This window comes from Vipera ursinii, assembly GCF_947247035.1.
Source record: "Vipera ursinii genome assembly, chromosome: 6".
Taxonomy (NCBI): Eukaryota; Metazoa; Chordata; class Lepidosauria; order Squamata; family Viperidae; genus Vipera; species Vipera ursinii.
Genome location: NC_139515.1, coordinates 59772793 through 59794756, shown reverse-complemented (window position 1 = coordinate 59794756; position 21964 = coordinate 59772793). Strand labels below are relative to the sequence as shown.

The 21964-nt window shown below is 40.5% G+C and overlaps 1 protein-coding gene across 5 annotated transcripts; it reads right to left on the bottom strand.

Moving 5' to 3' along the window:
* Window positions 1-10208: 10208 nt before the first annotated feature.
* On the bottom strand, window positions 10209-21848 carry TOB2 (transducer of ERBB2, 2). Of its 5 annotated transcripts, none has more exons than XM_083365504.1 (4): window positions 21481-21848; window positions 19347-19580; window positions 17159-17234; window positions 10209-14576 (listed from the first exon to the last, which is right to left on the bottom strand). In XM_083365504.1, exon 4 carries the CDS (start codon window positions 14488-14490, stop codon window positions 13471-13473), a length of 1020 nt encoding a protein of 339 aa, XP_083221630.1. In that variant the 5' UTR covers window positions 14491-14576; window positions 17159-17234; window positions 19347-19580; window positions 21481-21848; the 3' UTR covers window positions 10209-13470. The 5 variants fall into 5 exon arrangements, with proteins under 5 accessions (XP_083221630.1, XP_083221629.1, XP_083221632.1 ...); XM_083365503.1 differs by having other exon boundaries at window positions 19508-19580; window positions 21481-21847; XM_083365506.1 differs by lacking the exon at window positions 17159-17234 and having other exon boundaries at window positions 19508-19580.
* Window positions 21849-21964: the final 116 nt, after the last annotated feature.

Below are 21964 nucleotides of genomic sequence, written 5' to 3'. Positions count from 1 at the left end.
TGGCTATTCCTGCCAGCTTGGTGTCATCTGCAAATTTGATGAGTTCCCCATCTAACCTCTCATCCAAATCATTGATGAAGATGTTGAAGAGCATTGGGCCCAGAACAGAGTGCTGGGGCACTCCACTACACACTGCCCTCCATGTAGATGCAGTTCCATTGAGGACCACAAGCTGAGTACGGCCAGTCAGTCAGCTAGAGAATCCATCTGGTGGTGATGCTGTCTAACCGACATTTTTCTATCTTATTAAATAGTAGGTTGTGGTCTACTTTATCAAATGCCTTACTGAGGTCCAAGTAAATTATATCCACAGCATTCCTCTGGTCCACTAATTTTGTTACCTGGTCAAAGAACGCAATAAGATTTGTCTGGCATGATCTGTTTTTGACAAACCCATGCTGGCATTTGATAATGACTTTGTTTGCCTCTAGGTGTTCACTGATTCATTGCTTAATTATCTTTTCCAAAATCTTCCCAGGTATTGAGGTCAGGCTGATAGGTCTGTAGTTTTCTGGATCCATTTTTCTCCCTTTTTTGAAGATGGGAACTACATCAGCTCTTTTCCAGTCCTCTGGTAGTTCCCCAGTGCTCCAGAATCTTTGAAAGATATAGTTCAGAGGTTCTGAGATCATATCTGCCAGTTCCTTGAGAAACTTGGGGTGTAATCCATCTGGTTCTGGTGATTTGAACTCATCTAGGCTGGGCAGGTGCTCTCTTAACATTTTCTTGCCTATTTTAATTTGTGTTTCTAATCTTTTTATGGTACTATTTTTGATAGGTTGGACTGTTTTTTCTCTTTGTTGTAAAGACGGATGCAAAAAAACAAGTTGATTTCTCCCTGTTGCTTGTCACCATCTTGCCACTTTCTCCCACCAATGGACCAATCATTTCCTTAAGTTTTCTTGTTTTTTACATGTTGAAAGAAGCTTTTTTTGTTATTTTTCACTTTTATCTCAAGCCTTAGTTCATTTTGAGCCTTAGCTTTCTTCACTTCATCTTTGCAGGCTCAGGCTATTTGCTGATATTCTGCCTTAGTTATGTGCCCCCTTTTCCACTTTTTATACTTGTCCTTTTTGTCTTTCAGTTTATCAGAGATTTCTTTATGCAGCCAGGCTGGTTTCTTTTGAGAGCTGTTATTTTTCTTCTTCATTGGTGTTGTACTAGATTGGGCTTTTATAATCTCACTTTTCCAAATTTTCAAAGCTTCTTGAGTTGTCTTCCCCTTGAGGAGTCTCATCCATGGAATACTTCCCAAGCTCGCTCTAAGTTTATTAAAATTAGCTCTCTTAAAATCCAAGACTCTAGTTAGTTGCTTGCATAATGTTGCATAATGTTATGAAGAACAGTTACAGGAACTGGGTGTATCTAGTTTAATGAAAGAAGAACTAGGGGTGGCATGATAGCAGTCTTCCAATATCTAAGGAGTTGCTGCAAAGAAGAGGGGGTCAACCTATTCTCCAAAGCGCTTGAAGGCAAGACAAAAAGCAATGGATGGAAACTAATCAAGGAGAGATCTAACCTAGAAATGAGAAGTTTCCTGACAGAACAATCAAGCAGTGGAATGGCTTGCCTTCAGAAGTTGTGGGTGCTCCATCACTGGAGATTTTTAAGAAGATATTGGACAGCCATTTGTTTGAAATGGAATAGGATCTCCTGCTTGAACAGGGGGTTGGACTAGAAGACCTCCAAGATTCCTTCTAACTCTGTTATTCTGAATCTGGTTAATACTTAGATGGAAAACCACAAGATATTCCAAAGCTTGACTGGCATTTCAAGTCATCTTTCATTTTTATCATAGTTTGTTGAGTATGCTATGTTTGATATACAAGTTAAAAATCAAAAGAATAAATTATAATGACTACGTTCTAACATACGTAAACTCAATCAAGACCTGAAAAGGTCTTCTGTCCAGTCACCACCTATTTTCCTCATAAAGAAAAAAAAACACTGCAGTTGGCTGACAAATGAAGGAGCATCTTATGGAGGAGACATAAAAATACTATTGTCCTCTGGATTACAAGTAAGAAGTACAAAATAAGCCTAATTTGGAGAATAAACAACTTAAAAACATTTTCCCAAATGTTTCCCAAAGCCTGTATATCCCAATATTTGTTTTGTATCATAGTACTTCCTTAATTTTTTATCTGTGCTGTTTGCACAATTTCCTTTCTGCAAGACACATATTTGTGATAATATAAATATTTGGGGTCATTAGGCTTAAGGCTATTCTTCTACAATTGGCTAAATATCAAATAAAATCCAGCAGTAACATGGTATCTGTCCCATAAAACAGTGATCTAAGCACAATTCACTATTTGCATTTAGTAAGATTTACTTAGATATTTGACTAGGCAACTAAGTCAAATGTTTAAGGCTGAAAACATAATTAGTAAAAATGTTATCTACTGGACTTAGGCTACCTCTGCTTAGTGGAGTGAAGCCATGGTGGGGGAGATCATGCATAGGTATAATACCAAAGAGGTATTCTATTCCTTCCTTTCATTTCAATATGCACATAACTAAGGATTTATATATCTATATGTGTGAACTTGAATATACCTATGCTGAGATATTACTATGTTATATTCAGATATTATAGAATTTATATTTTTTGGATAAGCACATTTTGCACAATGGTTTTGTCACTAACGTCCTTGACGATGAAACACAAACACAGCTAAGGAACGAGTGACGAGGTTTATTCTTCTGACACACTGCAAACCGCAATAAAGTCAGCTTTGGCAGCATCCTGCTCCAACGCTCTTTTATCATGTGGACACGCCCCAACCCCACCCCTCCAGCACAAACCGGCATCCGTCTGCAAATCCATAAAGACCCCGCCCACCTCCCTGCGCACTGGCCTCCCTCCGTGCACAACGCCGGCAACCCGTAGAGCCATCTGCCAGATAACCCTCGACCTACCCCCTCCCTGTGCAACCCCAGCCATCCTCTCCCAGACCCCACCACCCGCAACGTGCAGCCCTTTCACCGTGTTCACGCCCCCGCCACCAGCCCGTCCTACCCCCGTCACCCAAAACGTCCCCACCACTGGTCCGCCCGAGGGTCTGGCCGAAGAAGGGGACAGCGCAGGCATGGCCACCAACTGGCTGGCAGCTGCCTGTGGCGGTCCAGTCCATCTGGCTGCCACTCTATCATCCTGTACTGGCTGGAGGGAGGTCTGAGGGCTCTGCAGGACTGTGGCACCGAAAGGACATGGCGCAGGCACAGCCGACCTGTGGCTGGTGGTCGCCCGCACCGGTCCCAGCTGTCCAAGCGCCACACGACCTTCCTGTGTAGGCACGGCCATCGGCCGGTCAGCGGTCGCCTGCAGAAGCTCCTACCATTCGGGCGCAGGCGTAGCTGGCGGCACCGGTGCTGGCTGCTCAGGCGCCGCGCAGCCATTCAGTGCAGGCGCGGGCGTCAGCTGGCCAGTGGCAGGCTGCTTCGGCTCCTGATGTTCGGACGCTGTACCCCAAAGTTCAGCCCCGACCGGCCAGCAGCGAAGGTGAGCTGCTCCTCTGTGCTGCTGCGGGGAACGGCTTCCAGAGACGCGGAGGGGACACTGGAGTCCGGCCGGCACATCAGAGACAGATGGGCTGTCGTGAGGAGGTGTCCCCGACGAGTGGCAAGCCGGTAGGGCTTGACAGGCGGCTCCCCCTACCAAAGACCCACCTGAAAGGGAAGGACAGGAAGATGGATGTCCACTGACCCAGGGCACTGAGTGTCCGGCGCCACCCCCCGGCTTGTTTGGATGTTTGTGATGGAAAGCCGTGACCAAGCGGGCCGCCCGGACGTCCCCTTTTTCTACCCAAGAGGCCTCCGTTATCGGGTATCCCTTCCACAGCACTAGGTACTATAACCGCCCTCTCCATATCCTCAAGTCGAGGACCGCCCGTATTTCATAATGGTCCCCATGGACGGGGCCCAGTGCTTCTCCACCCACCTCCCCAGGCAGCCCCCGGGCGGGCTTCAGCAGGCTGCTGTGGAAGACCGGGTGGACTTTCCCCAGGAACTTTGGTAACCGTAACTGCACCGTCACAGGGTTAACCACCCGGACCACCTGGAACGGGCCAAGAAACTTGGGTCCCAACTTTCTTCTGGGTATCCGCAACTGCAGGTACTTAGCTGATACACCCAATCCCCCAGCTTGGGGGTTACAAACGGCTCTTGCTTCTTATCTGCTTGTTCCTTTGCTCTTGCCAAGGCCTTTGTCATCGCCTCCTTGGTGACCACCCAGACCCCCTCCATCTGGCATACCCACTCCCTGGACCCAGAAGGTACTGACGTCTCATGACTGCACTCAGGGATAGGTACGAAGTCGTAACCCGCCACCACCCGAAACAGTGTCAAACCCGTGCTGCTATGCACGGCGTTGTTGTGAGCGACTTCAGTGAACACCAGGAGGTCTACCCAGTCTGTCGATACGTTACGTAACTCCTGAGGAGCCTCTCCACCATGGCGTTGGCCCTTTCAGCCGCTCCATTGGTGCTTGGGTGGTAACCGCAGCTCAGCCCTTGGATGGACCCAATATGTCGCAGGAACTCCCTCCAAAACCATGCCGTAAACTGTACTCCGCGATCGGAGATTATCCGTCGGGGAACTCCGTGCAGTCGGTACACGTGAGAGGAACATCCAAGCCAACCTTTTGGCCAATGGTAGTCCTTTACAGGGGATGAAGTGCGCTTGCCTGGAGAAGAGGTCCATGACCGTCCAGATCACATTATAGCCCCTGCTCTCTGGTAACCCGATGATAAAATCCATGGCAATATCTTACCATGGTCAGACAGGGTCAGACACCGTCTGCAGTAATCCCAATGGCATTCCAGTGCGAGGTGGGCATTTGGCATTCGGCAGCCCGGTGTCCTGGCTGATCACACCGGAAGCACCTGATGGCCGGTCTCGATGGTGGGGAGCCGCTCCTCTGTGCTGCTGCGGGGAACGGCTTCCAGAGACGTGGAGGGGACACCGGAGTCCGGCCAGCACATCACAGACAGATGGGCTGGTGTGACGAGGTGTCCCCGACGAGTGGCAAGCCGGTAGGGCTTGACAGGTTTAATATGAAAAATGTAAGTCACGGATGGGAGCACCTTTAAGATATGCAGGAAAGCATAGATAGTAACCTTAAGAAATCCATGATGTCCCCATGCTGTTATAAATTGTACTGAGCTGCATCAATCTGTCCCCATTTGATTATACTACTGAACAGGCAATGGAGACCAATGATTTTGCTTATTAAGATTGCCACTATTGACAGTATGTATATCTAACATCATGTAAATATTTTCATCTTCAGTGATTTAAGGCCTTCTGCTTCAAAACTATAATAATGATTGAGTTTAACAAAGCTATCTGCTGAAATTATTCTGAAATGCTCTCTATTCCCAAAACAACCATATGCATATGTGCAAACATCCCCCCAAACTACCCATTGAGCCAGCCCAGAACTGGTGATACTACACTCCCATGTTCAAAACTGAACAGGCAATGGAGACCAATGATTTTGCTTATTAAGATTGCCACTATTTACAGTATGTATATCTAACATCATGTAAATATTTTCATCTTCAGTGATTTAAGGCCTTCTGCTTCAAAACTATAATAATGATTGAGTTTAACAAAGCTATCTGCTGAAATTATTCTGAAATGCTCTCTATTCCCAAAACAACCATATGCATATGTGCAAACACCCCCCCAAACTACCCATTGAGCCAGCCCAGAACTGGTGATACTACACTCCCATGTTCAAAACTAAATAGATCAAAACAAAACCTGTTTTAACTGTGTTACATCAATAGTGTAATTAGATGCAAAGTTTCTATGCGTGTTCAGTTTCTCTTGATCCATAACTCTGAAATATTGTAGAACAAATTATTTTAGCCAAAGAATACAATGGTCTGCTTTCCAACTACTCCGATCCTTTTAAAATCAGTGACCTATGCAGATGAAAAACCAGCATTTTTAGTACTAATACACTAAGTAATCCTAGACCTATGATTAATTGTATATGCCTTATAAATTGTTCTGGTTTTTTTTGGGTTAGAACTGTAATGTTATACAGTTATTACATTCCTACATTATTATAGTAGTGTGGAAAAGACAACTAAAAACATTTTTAATCACTGAATTCTTGAGGCACACCTTTTAATGAGGTGGGGAGAGAATAGCATTCCTGCAAGTCTGCTGATGAAAAGTCAAGATGAGCATGATCCATTTATTATGTATGCTGGAACACAGCTGAAAAAATAGAGCACACAAAAGTACTACACAATGATTTCAGCCTCACTTTTGGCTCATAGTTCTCATTTGTTTTTGTGAACCTGCATTGTAAAAAATATTAAGGAATGAAATAGTAGGAGCAGAACTTTTAAGTGACTGATGCAGGCCAGCCACCTTATATAGGACAGCAAAAAAGAGCAATTAAATATTTCAACCTGCAACCCTGTTGACTAACACTCCCCACACCATACTACTCTGTATCCAATGTAGCAGCAAAGTCCATCCACAAAGATTCAGTGATGCACCTCTTGGAAGCTATTTCTGATTTCAGATATGTTGCATATGCTGTTTTAGAAAGCAAAAAACTGTGATCTGGTATGACTCTCAAGTGATTTTCAGTAGATTGGTAAGGGCTACAGCTTAATATTCTTCTACCTAAAGTAGCTTGCAGAAATAAAAACTTCAGTAATCAGATGTGAATTTGTATGCAGAAAGGCTGAGAGCTCAGCTCAGTTTCCTCAAGATAAATGCTTAATTCAGAAAGTGCAGATAAAACATTTTTTCCTCTAATACTAGGTTCATCAGTCTCACACATCTTACTGACTGGGCTTGCACAGCATGTTAGGCTAAAACTTTATTATTTCTTGTTTAGTATGTTACACAAGGCTGATCAGTGCAATAAGTTAATGGTTCAGTGTGTTTTGTGGTAAGGATTATGTGAGTTTAAGTGGAAAGCCCTGTTAGTGTACTGTATATGGCAACCCAACACTTTTTATTAAAAGGAATAAGGTTATATGAATTATAGTTGTGGCTTAACATGTGTATGCTTTTTAATAAAATGTGTTGATCTGAAAAAGTCCTATCAGACTCCTTAAGCTTTTATAAATCATGGTTTATTGCTTAGCACTCTATATAGTGTAGACATTGGAGAGATGCTAGTTCAGATATGGGTGACAGAGCCCAATACCTAGTTATGTATTTAAGCAAAATAGTAATAAAGATTTTCCTTGGACAATTCCTGAAAACAAATGTTTACATTCTGAAGGACATCATTACTTGCAGTGCTAGTGATGCAACACTGAAAAAATTGGATGTGCTGGAGTCAGATATTGCAAGAGCATTACTTTGTAATATAGAGCCAAACTATATTCAGAAGATAGTTTGAAAGCTAGGACTGAAAAAAACTGAAACTTGATGGTAGGGGAATTGTTTTGTTTTCCCTTATTCTTAAAGTGTAGTCTGTTATGTTTTGTTTGCTAAGATTCAAAAAAGCCACCCCTAATTTTACGCAGTAAGCAAATCCTTTTTTCTCCCTGGGTTTTGTTTAAGTGTTGGTGGTGGAGTTTTAGCATAGGGGAGAAAACATGCCCAGAGTCAGGTATGAAAGAGTTAATTTAGAGAGAACATACAATGAAGAAAACCCAGAAACTCAAACTCTAAACAGCCATCCCAAGTAGACAGCTTTTCTGACACTTAGAGAAAATTTAAAAAGGCAGCTTGTTTTGCTTTTATTCCGTATCTTCCATCACAGCAGGGGGGGAATTCATTCCTGATTGGTTTCTGCCATGTTAGGACCAAAACCAGCCACCCCACACCTGGAACATAGATTGGATGGAGTTAAGAGAAATATGAAGCTAGATGAGACTTGTATAAACTGCTCTGTGTCCTTGGGACTATTTTATTTATTTACATGTATCTGTGTGTGTATGTGTACATACACATGGAGCAGCTTACTGTGTGGGAGAGATTGCTGTAGAAAATGATTTCAATATAAAAAGCAAGCCTCGATGTTAAGGATTTTTCTTTCTTGCCGGGTAAGTTTTCTAATACCTCTTTCTTTAAAGTTGCAAGTGGGAAGAGTTTTTTCTCCCAAGTAGAATAAAAAAAGAGAAAAGAAAGGACCAGAGCCAGTTCTCCATTTTTTTCTTCATTCTTTTAACTTGTGAACAATGGATAGGGTAAAGTTAAGGCAGAAGAAAATGAGCTACACCTTAGAGAAGTTACAGAATGTAGATACTGCAGAAGTCAGAATGTCAACTCAATCTCTGCTCCCCATGAAAGGCATAAAGTCCAGCATAGAAGCCAGAAACTTACTTGTCCAATTATAAACAATGTGAGGGATTTGGTATTTGTTTCCCTATGTGGGAAATGCTACCTCTGCTAAACCTGTTAATTAAAAATTGAAACTGACATCTTCAGCAATCCACCTATTTCAATTATCCGTTATTTTTACAGGCTAAATGCTGCCACATCAATCACTTTCTTTTTTTGATTGACTAAAGACACAATGATATTGACTTGATTATATCTATTCCAGTAGCAATCTTTGAAAGTCCTTACTAAGAGCATTCACTGGAATTGATCTCTATTACCTTCCATAACCTGTTTTGGGAGAAAGGAATTCCCAAAGCATATTAGAATGTATTTTTGGAGATAATTCAGAAATCACAACTGGTCAAGAGCCAGATTGCTGGTGGGACAACCCTGCCAAATTTCCAGGCTGAATTTAAAATGTGGGTTATTACTTACAAAGCTCCAGATTATGTAGCATCAGGCTACACCAGGCATCGCTTTGCTGTAGCTGAATCTGCCCAGTCCAGCATCTCCTGCTGATAGTCCTACCTCCCACAGAAATATAGGGGCCTTTCCTTTAGCTACCTCCAAGCTTTTCCTGGCCATATGTAGTACCCTCTTACCTTTTGTTTGCAATTTGAACGTATTGTTCCATCATGTATTTGGTCCTGGCTGTTTGAATGTGTTTGACTGGCCCAAAGTCATCTAGCTGGCTTTCATAAGTCTCCTGGTTTCTAGTCTGGAACTTTAACCTCTAGACCAAACTGGCTGTCAATAATAAAAGTAATAAAATGAAGTAACCAAAGTAGGATAAACTTTAATTGAATACATTTATAATGTATTTCTCTATTGATGTAAAAAATTGTATTCCTGCTTCACATTTCAGCTTCATCTCTGCACTAGGCCAACTGCTTGACCATCAAGAGTCTGCTATTAGGAACTAGCATGCCTTCAAATTCTAAGAAATGAAGTTGGTCAATTCTAAGCAATTTCTGAACATTTGAGACTACAAAACTCACATCTAGGATCAAAACAGCTATCTAGACTCTAAACAATATATAGTAGCCTGTGGTCAGTGCGCAATTTCATTAACTTTTTCTGCCAAAACACAAATTTCAATTAGTAAGAAGACCTATTCAGCAAGTTATGTAACCAGTAAGTACTGAATCTATCCTCTTCAATAACCTGCTGCATGGGAGCAGACTGTCAAGAAGAAGAAAGTATTTGTTAAAGCCAGGAAAGATATCCCCATGTGTTTTGGGCTCTACTCATGCCCACTAGTCATCTCCTAGTGGTCCTCCGTAGGAGGGGAAAAAAGCTATACATCCTGACATAGACATAGAATTCAGATTTTCATTCTATTCTCATAACAGTATAGTTTGGCAAGTAAAAATATCACAATTTTATGTGGAGAAATTAAAAAAGAAATATCTAGTCCAAAGAGCAAAGGTTTCAACAACATAATCAACTCTTTATAAAAGATCACTCTCACATGAAAACACGCAGATGTGAATTTTTTTACTCTGATGAACTTGGTGGAAAGTAATTGTATATAAACAAAAACCTGCCATTAAAAAACACATATTTGAGACAAATATAGGTTATGTACACAATGTTTGACGTTTAAACTATGTTAATGCAAAACTTTGAATTGTCATAAATTAGATTCACTTCAGACCAATTGATTTTAGCCTAATTAACAGAAATATGTCCAACTTGGGGATATTAAAACTAGACCTCATTTATTCTGGGGAATATCTCAGAAAAAAGAGCCAAGTTTCCCCCCCCCCCCACAGCTTCCCACCATCCTGTATACCACAGCACTATGTGGAACCATGTCTATTTTCAAATCCCAAAAGAAATTCTTGTTCTTCATCCTTAAAACATTATGAGCTTGTACAAACAACAGGACAAGAAGCTATTATGTATCATGCTTTTAATACAAACTTAAAAAAATCTGGAACAATAGAAACTGTACAATTTGATCAACCTTTGTTGTTTTTAACTAAATCTTTAGACATGCCAATGTCCTGTTCCAAAATATTGCACAACATTCTGAATACAAAACGCTGATTGTATTCCTCCTTTGCTAGAGAAAAAAAAGAAAAAAGAAACCCACCCCCTCTGAATCCCTACTCAATGGCCCTCTGCCTGTAAAAACAGAACAAAAACAAGAAAACCAAAGAGACGAACAAGAACAGCCTGGACCTCTGCATTAAAAAACATACATAATTATGTCCTCTTTGTGTTCATCCGTCCACTTTAGATCACGTTATTGATTCACTCTTCAAAAAGGGTCAGGAAGGAGGGAAGCAAGGGAAAAAGGAGCTTTCACTGCTGCTTTTTTAAAATTTTCCTGAAAAAATATTTTTCTCTCCTCTAAGAAAAATTTTTGAAAAGAAAAAAGTTTCATTTTTGTACGTTAGAAATATACATATATTATATATACCTCTTACATTTTACAAATGTAGCAAATTATTCAATATAAACAGACAACAAAAAATTAACACAAACCCATAAAAATAAAAGTTAAAAAAAATTATTTTTTTCTTCCTATGAAACCAGGTAAATTAGTGCAGGTCTTAAAAATAAAATTGAAGCCAAACATCCAACTCTTGAGACAAGAAGACCAAAAAAGAGGCCGCGAGTTTCATTGTTGTCAGCACTGGAAATGCTTCTGAAGCACAGTTATGTGTTCCTTTAGGAAATAGAGGTTGGTCCCTCCCGCTTTCTTCCTTTGTGCATGTAGACTTCTTTTCCAAAAGCGAGTATAATAAAGCAGTGTCAAACATTGCAGTGTCAAACATCACAAATTGCAGGTGCTAGTGAGACTTCCTCCCTATTATTCTAAACCTTAGAAGGGTATGCATATAATCCCTAAAAGCAGGTTTGTGGCATCTTTCTCTGCTACAGGAATAAACAGAGGAGATTAGGCTAGGTGGATAGTCTCTACCAGGGAGGAAGATGTGGTTCAAGTCCAGTGTAATAACTAGGCAGTCTACATTACAATACATTCCACAGGGGCAAGTGGGTGGCAGTGGTACTTTTAGGGGAAAGCATGAACAAGCATAAAGCTGAACAATCTGTAATAGTCTTGTTCAGGTTATAAGTTTCAGCCCTGTGCAGTTTCACCTTTTCATTACTGTGCACTTTCCCTCTTCATCCACTGAGTGCATGAAAAAACAGGCAGAGTGTTCAAGATACTTTTAGGATCCTCTTTCCTTGTCCCACGAAAGGGGAGGAAGCAAAGAAAGGACTCACTTTAGGGGCATGTTAAAATATCTTACAGATCAATCCCACAATATGCCTAGGCAGGAAACATTTCCCATAACTAAACCCATGATATCTACCACATTAAAAATAGTTACCCTTCTCTGGAGGATAGGTGCAACTGGAAGTTAAGGCTCATATGTATTCTAGCAAGGAATCCTTAATGTAGGTTCAGGGAGTGGGGAGGGGAACTTAAAAGGTCAAGCTGTAGAAGAACATATTTTAGCTTATCTATTTGACAAGACTTTGCCAGAGAAGTTGCAGAAGCAAGATTTAATGCAACCCAAACTGAGCTGTAGAAGTGAGCACAGAGGATGTAAAGCTGTCTAACTAGGATACACAATCAGTTTCCTCTTCCTATCTTCACTGCTCCCTCAGTTAACCACTTAAAGAGATTGCTTACTTATTACCATAGTTAAGTAATTTCTGGGACTCATAATCATTCCATAAGGCATAGATGGGGAAGGTTTCCTATCTAAGGCAAATTTTGTCAATTGGTTTGCAAAAAAAACTGAACATTAGAAGGCCACTATTGTCTATTTCTTCCTGGAATCCTCTCCAGCTGAAAAAAGGAGAAACACAGAATACTATTGGGATTCCTAGCTCTCCAACAATAATAAGGAAACGACAGTATATTTCTATCAATGAACACTTTCTTCACATTCAGATCACTTGGATATTCTATGGCAAGCCCACTTCATCCCTGATGGAGAGCCTTGAGATGGAACAACTTTAAGCTGGAACAGGTATGCAAGGTGCTCTTCCACACAAGAACACCTGATTCCAATGAAAAAATGTAATATTTTTGGTCAAAAGTCCTAGGAAATGTGAAATTCAAAGTGCAAACTCTCTTACCATCCATTCAGAGAGTAGCCTACACACTTAACTCCTTCATCCCTGTCAAAAGTAGTGCTTATAATATTTGAAAGTAGGAGAACCATCTTTTCCATGAGAACTAGTAACCAAATGGTCAGCTATCAATCAGAAGAGCTCAGAACCTGGCAAAATTTCCAACCGATTAATCCAGAGAAACATCAACAGATGTTGCTCAGGCACAAAACACCAGAAAACCAACATTCACACGTACTCTTGAATGAGTGCAATATACAAGGATATTTTTTTTCCACAGGTTCACATAGAGTTCTATTTATGTCATATTATTAGCAAATGGGACTGAGCTTTCCTAAAATCCACCACAGTCTAGCTTTTAAGAAGACTAGAGAAGAAAAGAGGCTTGTAGGAAGCCTGTGGCAAAATACTGTCCCAGATGTTACATTATCCTCTAGATAAGAGGAATTTCCAGGGAAACAATATTTTCACTGCAAGACCCTGTCATCACCAGTTAGCATAAGATAAACTTTGTTTTCTGTTCTAGGATTATAAAATCTGAGTTCTAAGAAATTTTAACTAATTTATCCCACCATCTATGCCGCTCATATGAAAACAAACGTTAAGTCTCCCCAGGAAGTGCTTGAGATGTTTACACGACCAGAGGTATTCAATCATTTCCCATCCCTACCTTAGGCCACTTGAAAAACTGAGAAAATTCAAGACATCTGGGTATGATGAACATGACAGCACCTGAACAAGGCCACCCTTACAGCAAGCATACTTAAGGACCAGTTCCAATGAGCAGCATGGGAGATTAAATAAAGTAACTCTGGTTCCAACCACTGCTGGGCCAAGGATAGCCTCTTTCATTAAACATACAACAATGGGTAGGAAAGAGCATAGAATATAAGTTTTAAAAAGAATCAGTGCTTCAGCAGCGCTCCCTGGCATGACAGAACAGGTTAGGGTTCATCTCTTTCCAAGAAGTTATATTTATAAGATTTCAAATATTTCTTAATTATTTTTCTCTCAGGGTTTTTTTTTTTGGAAGTGGTTTTCCCCAGAATACTCATATGGTGGTCAGTTGGCCAAAACCACTGGCTGGAACGACTGACTGGGATACTGCATGGCATTCAGATTGTAGCTGAGTCCTTCCACAAAGGGTGTCTTCTCCAGAAAAAGGCTGTTGGTGCTTCCACCAAAAACCTGAGCCATGTCAAAGCTGCTGCCATTATTGCCACTGAACTGTGATGTAGGAGGAATGCTACCAGCCTGGTTTTCAGTGGCTACGCTATCAAAGAAGAGGCTGCTGGTTCCTGGTGATCCACCATTGTAAACAAACTCCTTGGCATTGGGGGAGAGTTGAGACTGGGGGGCTGGGCTGCCCCCGATGAAGTTCAGAGAATGCATAGACAGGGAAAGGCCTTTGTGCTTCAGCAGACTATTGGTGGGTGAACGGACCGAACGTTGTGGCTGCTGTGGAACCCCTGTACCATTGGTGCTTGCTCCAGCTCCTCCACCTTTCTTCATCTTAGTTGAGCCAAACTTTGTGGCAGCAAATGTAGCAGTGGTAAAAGTAATTGGCTGAGCAGATCGTGGGATGAATGTAGGACTAGGTGACTGACCAAAAGATGGAGATGGAGAATTAGACAAGGAATTGTCCTGGCTTCCAATAGGTACAAACACCTGTGCATCAGGATTGAAACTGCTCTTGATCTCCTTGTCCAACTCAACTGCACTGCAGCCCTCACTGTCATCCAGATAGAGGACCTTGACTGACCCTTTCTCACCAATTTGGTAAGAGACCTCAAAGGGATCAATCCAAACACTGAGTTCTTCAGGGACATTGGCTCGCACATCCTCTACAGCAAGTCCACTCCTCTTAGCTGCCATTTCCACTACGGGGTCCACAGTTTCTCCAATGTGAACACAACGGTAGCCAGAACCTTTCAGAGGTTTCTCTGGATACCAGTGACCTTCGTATTTCTTTTTTAGCAGCCTCTCTAGCTCTTCACCAAACAAGTCAGCTCGCCTCCGTGGAAGCTTGTTGTACAGATATGAGATGATGAAGTTCTGAGCAACTCTGATCTCTAGATGCATACTCCCTTTACAGCAAGCAAATTAGGGCAGTATATTAAAAATAGACAAAGGATACAACCATAAATGGATTTTGGCTCCAAACAATCCTGGAAAAAGACAAAAGGAAGGAAAGGAATAAATATGGTATATTTAATATTATGGCAGAGCAATAGTTCTATTTTAAAACAGTTTAAAAATTAGCTAAAGCAATTGCTACATATTAAATAGTATGTAATTTCAGAGCGATTGTTATGGTGGACAAATCAAGTTCTACATGGGATTTTAAAATACTAAGGAATTCCACTGTTTATTTTTGAATCAAATGTACAGATTTGTTAAATAAATTTTACAGATTTTCTGATCTGGGACATAAAAGTGATTTGGAAACCAGAAAGTACATACTACTGTCTTGAGTGTATAAACTGGCACTACAATTTCTTTTTTCTATTGGGCTGTCTCCAACGTTAACAAAAAAATTCAAGTCACATTTTCTCATGTGCCAAGTTTTATTTATTTGAGATTTTGAAAACCAGGCCATCTGTAAAAGAAAATGAGTTGATTATAATATACAATATTGCCATGTCCTCTAATAGAAATTTAACATAGCATAGCATACTGAGTAAAGTTTTAGAGTGCCTACACATTATGTACGTGCAAATCTATATATTTATATATGCTTGTGTGAATATATAGCATTACTATACTCAAAAGAGGCTTTAAAGTGATTTAGTTCAAATCTATGATCCACACTGGCTATGCATCTGCCATATTTTTGATGACTTGTTTTCCACAACATTAATTGCATTGTTTTACCTCATTTGAACACATTCCAGTTTACTTGTATACTTCTTAAAATGCAGTTCCGAGAAATATATGCAAGTCTTGCAGGTAAGAGTTGATTTGCACAGAAAAGAATTGGGAAATGCTGTTTCTCATGATTTGAAAACTATAGCTCTAGTCATGTAATCACTATTATTTGTAAACCGCCCAGAGTCACTGAGTGAGTGGGCAGCCATATAAATCTTCTCAATAAATAACTCAATCTGGATTTGAGTACAATATCAAAATCCTTTTCACAACTATTGCTTCCAAGAAATATGTATCTTAGCCTATATACATGCTATATTTGATCTGCATTTATTACACTGTACACTGCCCAGAGCACTTCTGAGAGAGATGAGCAGTTAAGAAATAAGAAATATAAATAATGAATTGCTTAATTTCATTTTGTAAGTTTTTACCAGATTTCTCTTTTTCTTCAAAATAGTGTGGAAACATTAGGTTTTATATTATAATAACAATAAAATGTTAAACTTGTATGTCACATGACACCCAATGACTCTACTGTGATCTATCTATCTAGATATTTGGTATCTTCAGACACTCACGGTATTTAAGATTGGAACAGTCTGTTCTGTACAGATGCAAATGATATAAATAAGCACATTTACCACAACCACCCAATTTATGATATGTTGATAGACCTGCCTCCTGAGTTTCTGACACTAAATGTAACAGTCGAAAGTTACATTTAAATTTCATTTTAAGCTACTAGATATAGCAGTTCAATACATTTAAGGAGATAAACTGAGAAACAAATTGTGATATCTTCCATCCCTGTTGTTCTAATAGCAAACAATTAAATATTTGAAACTTTCTTTCCTTAGCATCATTTCATATGAACAAAAAATATTGGAGAGGAATTAACAAGTATCTTCTGGCCCCAGGAATGTTCAATTAAACTGTCATTTTTAAAGATGCAAGTATCTAATGTTTTTAATGGTTTCTGTGTGGCACGCGGACCAGTTTAAAAATATCTTTAAACCAAACTTCTCCTTTATAGGGGGCTTACACTACCAAATGATTTGCTGTGTCTCTCAATAATACTTCAATCGACATTGTTTTACTCTACCCAATTATACTCTTAAGTGCCTAGAAAAGGTCTGTAAGATTATTTAAATTGAGGATTGTTAAGTATCACCAATTTACTTGCAATGTAACAGATCTAGTTTTTAATTGGCATCTTAGTCAGCAGCCTGTTTTGGATCCATAAAATATTCAAAAAATGATACTAGAGTTGAAGTTCAATGATGCGCTACAAAATATGGTGCTTTATGGCAAGTATTTTTTCTGATATACTATTTGATATTCAGAAGCTAGGAGCCCACTGGAAACCTGGGACTAGAATAGCATTCAATTGAGGAATAGGAAGAAAAATTACGGTATAATCTTTTTTCAGTCACAGCTTCATTCTTAGACATCTGTGCCAGCATACCTGCCATTTCTAATTGCAAGTGCATTTGTGTTCCAATACTTGAAGACATATTGTGTGGCAAAAGGACATAAGGTGATATATTTAATAAACCATCATCTCTTACAGTAATAAAACTATGGAATTTCCCACAAAATAATAATCTGAGACAGCACCTTTCAAATGTCAGTTCAATTTGTGAAAAATAGATAAGGATGCATGGTCATTCCTTTCATTTTGACCTTCTGGTATTTATGGAGCAGATATGTATGGGAACTGTACATTTGTTGGAAAGAGATAGAAAGACTGGCAATATATCCTCCTCTTCCAATAATTAAAGGATTAAAACCTAGAGATCATCAAAGGGAATATAAAATGATAAATGGATATTAAATTGAGAAGGTTACTTTGCTATCTCCAGGTTAACATGAAGCATACCTCTGATTATCAGCTGCTGTGAACCAATGAGAAGAGGGCCGCCCTCATGTCCTGTTTGTGGACTTTCCATAGGTATCTAGTTAAGTCATTGTGGGAAATTAAGATATTAGAAAAAACAGGTCTTTGTTTTAACCCAGCAAATCTCTTAAAATATAAAGCAGAGCTTTGCATCAAAATGTAAATGGGAGCATAATATACAAGATTTTAAAAATTCTATTCTTCAAGCGTACAGGTAACCCTTGACTTATGACTACAATTGACCCCAAAATTTCCACTTTTAAGCAAGACAGTTAAGTGAATTTTGCCCCATTTTTTGATCATGTGACCACTGGAGGCTATAACAGTTTAAGTATGAAAAATGGTCATGTCACCTTTTTAGTGCCATTGTAACTTTAGTCACTAAGTGGACGGTTGTAAGTTGAGGACTACCTGTATTGTTACTGCAACCAATACAGAAGCTTCTTCTAAAATAATTCCAACTGAATGGGGATAGCCATGAAATTATTTCTGATAGCAGAACCCAAGATCTTAGAGTTTGTACTTCAGGAGCAACTAGACTATGATAAGCTGTACCAAAGCTAATTGAATATGCCTATTAAACTTGGGAGGCAAGATCGACTAACACAAGTATACAAAATGGTTTGAATCTGTGTCCTGTGAAATTGTTTTGAGAAACCAGAACATTTAGGAAAGTAACTTATGACTGTAAAAGTTTTTTTATTTTTAGGCCACAATTTATGACTAAAGATTTATCCTGTCCATCATCCTAAAGAAACATACAAAAAGAAAAATATTATTCAGAAAATACTATTATTTGCCACTTTCTCAAGGACAGGATGCAAAGCACCCTGAGTTCACATATGAATAAATAGGTCCTCCATATTCAAAAGGGCTTACTGCCAAATAAATATAATGAGACAAACAACATTTGGATCTAAAAAAATCTGTTTTATTCTAATATGGACATGTTATGTGTCTTTTTTAAAAAGTATATTTTCTTTTAAAAACTGTTAACTGCCCAGTCTTTTTCAATCTGATGGTTTTCAAACCCAAGAAATAAGAAATAATGACCTACACAATGATCTATTAATAGTAATTAGATCAAGTAACAGAAAGACAGCCAGTCAGATCAGCCCAAGTCACTTGGCATTATGTTTCTATTCAAAAATGTTTTATTTTGCTTTGGATTTTCTTGTATAGAATGTAGTTTCTCATCAGACTAAAAGTACCAAGAAATATTTTAAAGGATCCCCCACATTATATATTTTAGTATATTCAAATTATAGAATCAGAACAAAAAAAATTAAATGCAAAAGAACCTTCCAAATTTGGTACAGCAAGTTGAGAGAGTATCTGAAAAATTAGCAAAGTAAATTTGCATTCATTAGAATTCCTTAATTCTTAAAGACTGTTAATTTGGAGACAAGTGAGACTTCAGAGACTAATAAAAGAATTAAATTTTGAGTTTTTTCTATAGAGCTTCAGTAATAAGATCCAAGTTATTTCAGAATAGCCAATTATCTTGAGAATATAAAAGATAATTGCAATTTATGCTGCATGTGGCAATTATATCCATGAGACAACAAATTAAATAACAATCTCCATGTTATTACTCAATGATTTTGCATATAAACAGTTAAAACTATAGCTATTTCTTTGGGAGGAGTGTATTATTGCCTAGTCATAGAGTATTGACTAAAATACTTTAAACACAGAACATTAGACAACTTTTTAAAAAAGTTCTTAGCTGTTAAGCTGATGATCAGAAATACTTTGAAAAAATAAAAGCTGTACTAACCAATTTAAAAAAAATCAGAATTTCTGATTAATAACCTGTTACATATACTTACAGGAGAGACAGACATCTAAACACAACAAGAGCATTAGTTCAACCGACTCCTCACACCAATCCGCTGTTTACAGAAACTCGAGTATCTGCTTTAAAGACTAAGAACAGAGGGGCGAATCCTGGAAACGTTCTCGCCCAACCTAGTATTTCTTTTGCCGAAATTCGTTGCCCCCGGAGGGTTATATAGACCAGCGTTTCCCAACCTTAGGAACTTGAAGATGCGTGGACTTCAACTCCCAGAATTCCCCAGCCAGCTATGCTGGCTGGGGAATTCTGGGAGTTGAAGTCCACGCATCTTCAAGTTCCTAAGGTTGGAAAACGCTGATATAGACAAATCACCTCGTTCCCAAGCCTCCACACATGTGCAAAGTTGGTACTGTTTTCTCCGGAGGGAGCCTCCTCTCCCGAAAGGTCTCTGGCGGCTTGCCTGCAGACCCTCCCTCGACCTCCTTCAGCGCAGTTGCCAACATTCGCTCATGAAGCCTCCCTAAAGACCCTACCTCTGCGAACAGTTCCTTGGCCTCCTCCCAATTCGGGCGTCTCCGAAGCCGTGCTACCTCATGAATTCAGCATCTGTCACAAAATGGAACGCCCGAGTTAAGTGACCTACTTTGTCTTTTAGCTACCCTTCTTCCATTCGCTTTGCGCCAAAGCTGGCCCAGACGAGCGCCTGCTCAGCTAAGCCGTGTAAAAATTTTCCATGGCGCATGCGCTCTTTGCGCTCTATTGCTCAACACCCCCCCCTCCCCCTCACCGTTTCGCATTTCAGCTAAAATCACCGATTTCTTCTCGCCCTCTTTTCTCTACTACTGTGTGCGGGAAAGCATATGGAGCAGGAGGAGGCCGTCTGAGGAAATCTCAAGCACTTGGCAAAGCACTCCCCCCCGACCCTAACCTTTCATTCCTCCTTTGCTGGAGACCTGTAAGAGATCTACCCAACACCCAGCGTAATCCTGCCTACCTGGAAGTAAGCCTCAGGAGGGACCCTTTTCCTAAGACACCCCTCTCCCCCCAAGCTTTTACATGCGGAGGGAGGGTAAGTCTTGAGATGTAGCCTTCCCAAAATGCCGTCCTTGGGGAAGAGAAGCCACCACAGAGCAAAAGAGCTATTTTTGCCGGGCCCTCTCGGCGGAGGCTTTCATTTCGCCCATGGAAGCGTCGAGGGTACACTTGCGGCCCTAATCCCTCTCGTGCTCGTTAAGGAGAATCGTATAAACAGGCCTTCAAAGCCCACCGAAGGGGGAAAAAAAAGTCTTTAACAGAGAACGAACCTGAGTGAAGGTTATTGAGTCCTGACCTTTGCCTGGAAGAAACCCGGGACATCCCAACTCGTTTCGGAAGACTGGCCGAGTTTTCTTTGCCAGCCTGCTCAACCGGCTACCCCCTAGCTCCCTCCGGGGCTTGAGAAGGTCATCCCCGCTTCTCTCGGGTTGCGCGGCTTCCGAGGCGCTGATTAGGCCGCAGGATCTCTTTGTGGCCCAAAAGAAAATGCCGAGTCTAATTTACCTCACGAACAGGGAATCGATGGAAGCCAGAAAGTGCGTTTTTGATATCCATTAAGTATTGTTGCGGGGACTATTACAGCTATTTCATTTGACTGAGCCTCCCCGGCTCGCCTTTTTGAAAAACTACTGAGAAGGGAGAATTACCCCTCTTAAGCCTTCGGACGGAGGTAGAGGGTGGGGAACCGGCATCTTTATTTTTTTTCCATTAGGTCTGTGTCTGTGACATACGAAATCGTGAGGCGGGGGGGGGGGGAAGAGAAAATTCGAGTATAAAAGGGATGGAACCACTTTTCAGACAAAGCCGCCTTGGCTACTTGATCCGGATTAAGCTAAATGGAACGAAATAAAAATCCCTACCTCGACCCCCCCCCGACTTTCCATTGTACCCCCTTCGCTCTACCCCCTCCATTCTTTGCTACTACCATTTTTATATCCTTAGAAGAAAAAGCGAAGAATACAGGCTCGTCCGCAGTAGTTTCTTTAAACCAAAATCCGTTTTATAGGGATTTCTTTTAATAGTCGGATCACGATTCCAATAAAATGAACGAAGACAAAATGGTGAACTGGAGTATTTTCAATCCTTCAAGCCAAACGGCTTTCAGACTTCGTCCTTCAAACTAATACTATCAGCAATGTTGCCGGTTCTAAGGGAAACAATATTACCAGAAGGAAAGGTTTCCTTGTAAAGGCAGAGCCCGTTCTCCCCTAGGGAATGGGGGGGGGGGGCGGAGAAGGAACCCCCGATATGACTTCTCAGAACCCGACTTGGAAGAGCGGCGTTTTCTGAAGGAGGCTCCGATTAAATCGTCCTTTAAAGGAGCAGCAGAGAAAAGCAAGCTTGAATAGGAAAGGGAGACGGCTAACTTGATCAAAAAGGCATTCTTCACACAGAAATGTAAATAGTATAACTAGGGAGACAGTTCCATTATGCCCACCCTGTCCCTGTCTAGCCATAAGCATTTACTTACTTTTTTCCTTTTTCCTTTTTTTTTTTCTCAGCACCAGGAAAGGTGGTTTGGTGGCTTCTTTTTCTTTCCAGATATTTTTTAGGGAGTTTCTTTTTCACAAAGCGCTGATGTGGTATATTTGATATGTATTTTTAAGCTGTACGGATGCTATTTCGATAACTTCTCCCCCCTCTATAGGCCAAATTAGAAGTGGGGTGAGAGGATATTGATTGGGGAGCCCCCTTCTTCCTTACTTTCCTCCCTCCGCGGGAAGCCTGAAGCCACCCTCTCCCTGGCCCAAAGTGAGCAAAGTAAATGAAAAGTTTCACCCTTAGCAACCCTGCGCAAGGATATTCTTCTCCACACCCATGGTGATGCGTCTTGCAAAGGACAAGGAAGGGGAGGAGAGGGCGGGCAAACCGGAACTACTTCCCCAACGTCGGTTTTTACTTAACTCGCGATGTGCCGTACGCTTCGCTCTTGTGAATGTAAGTCGATCTATCGC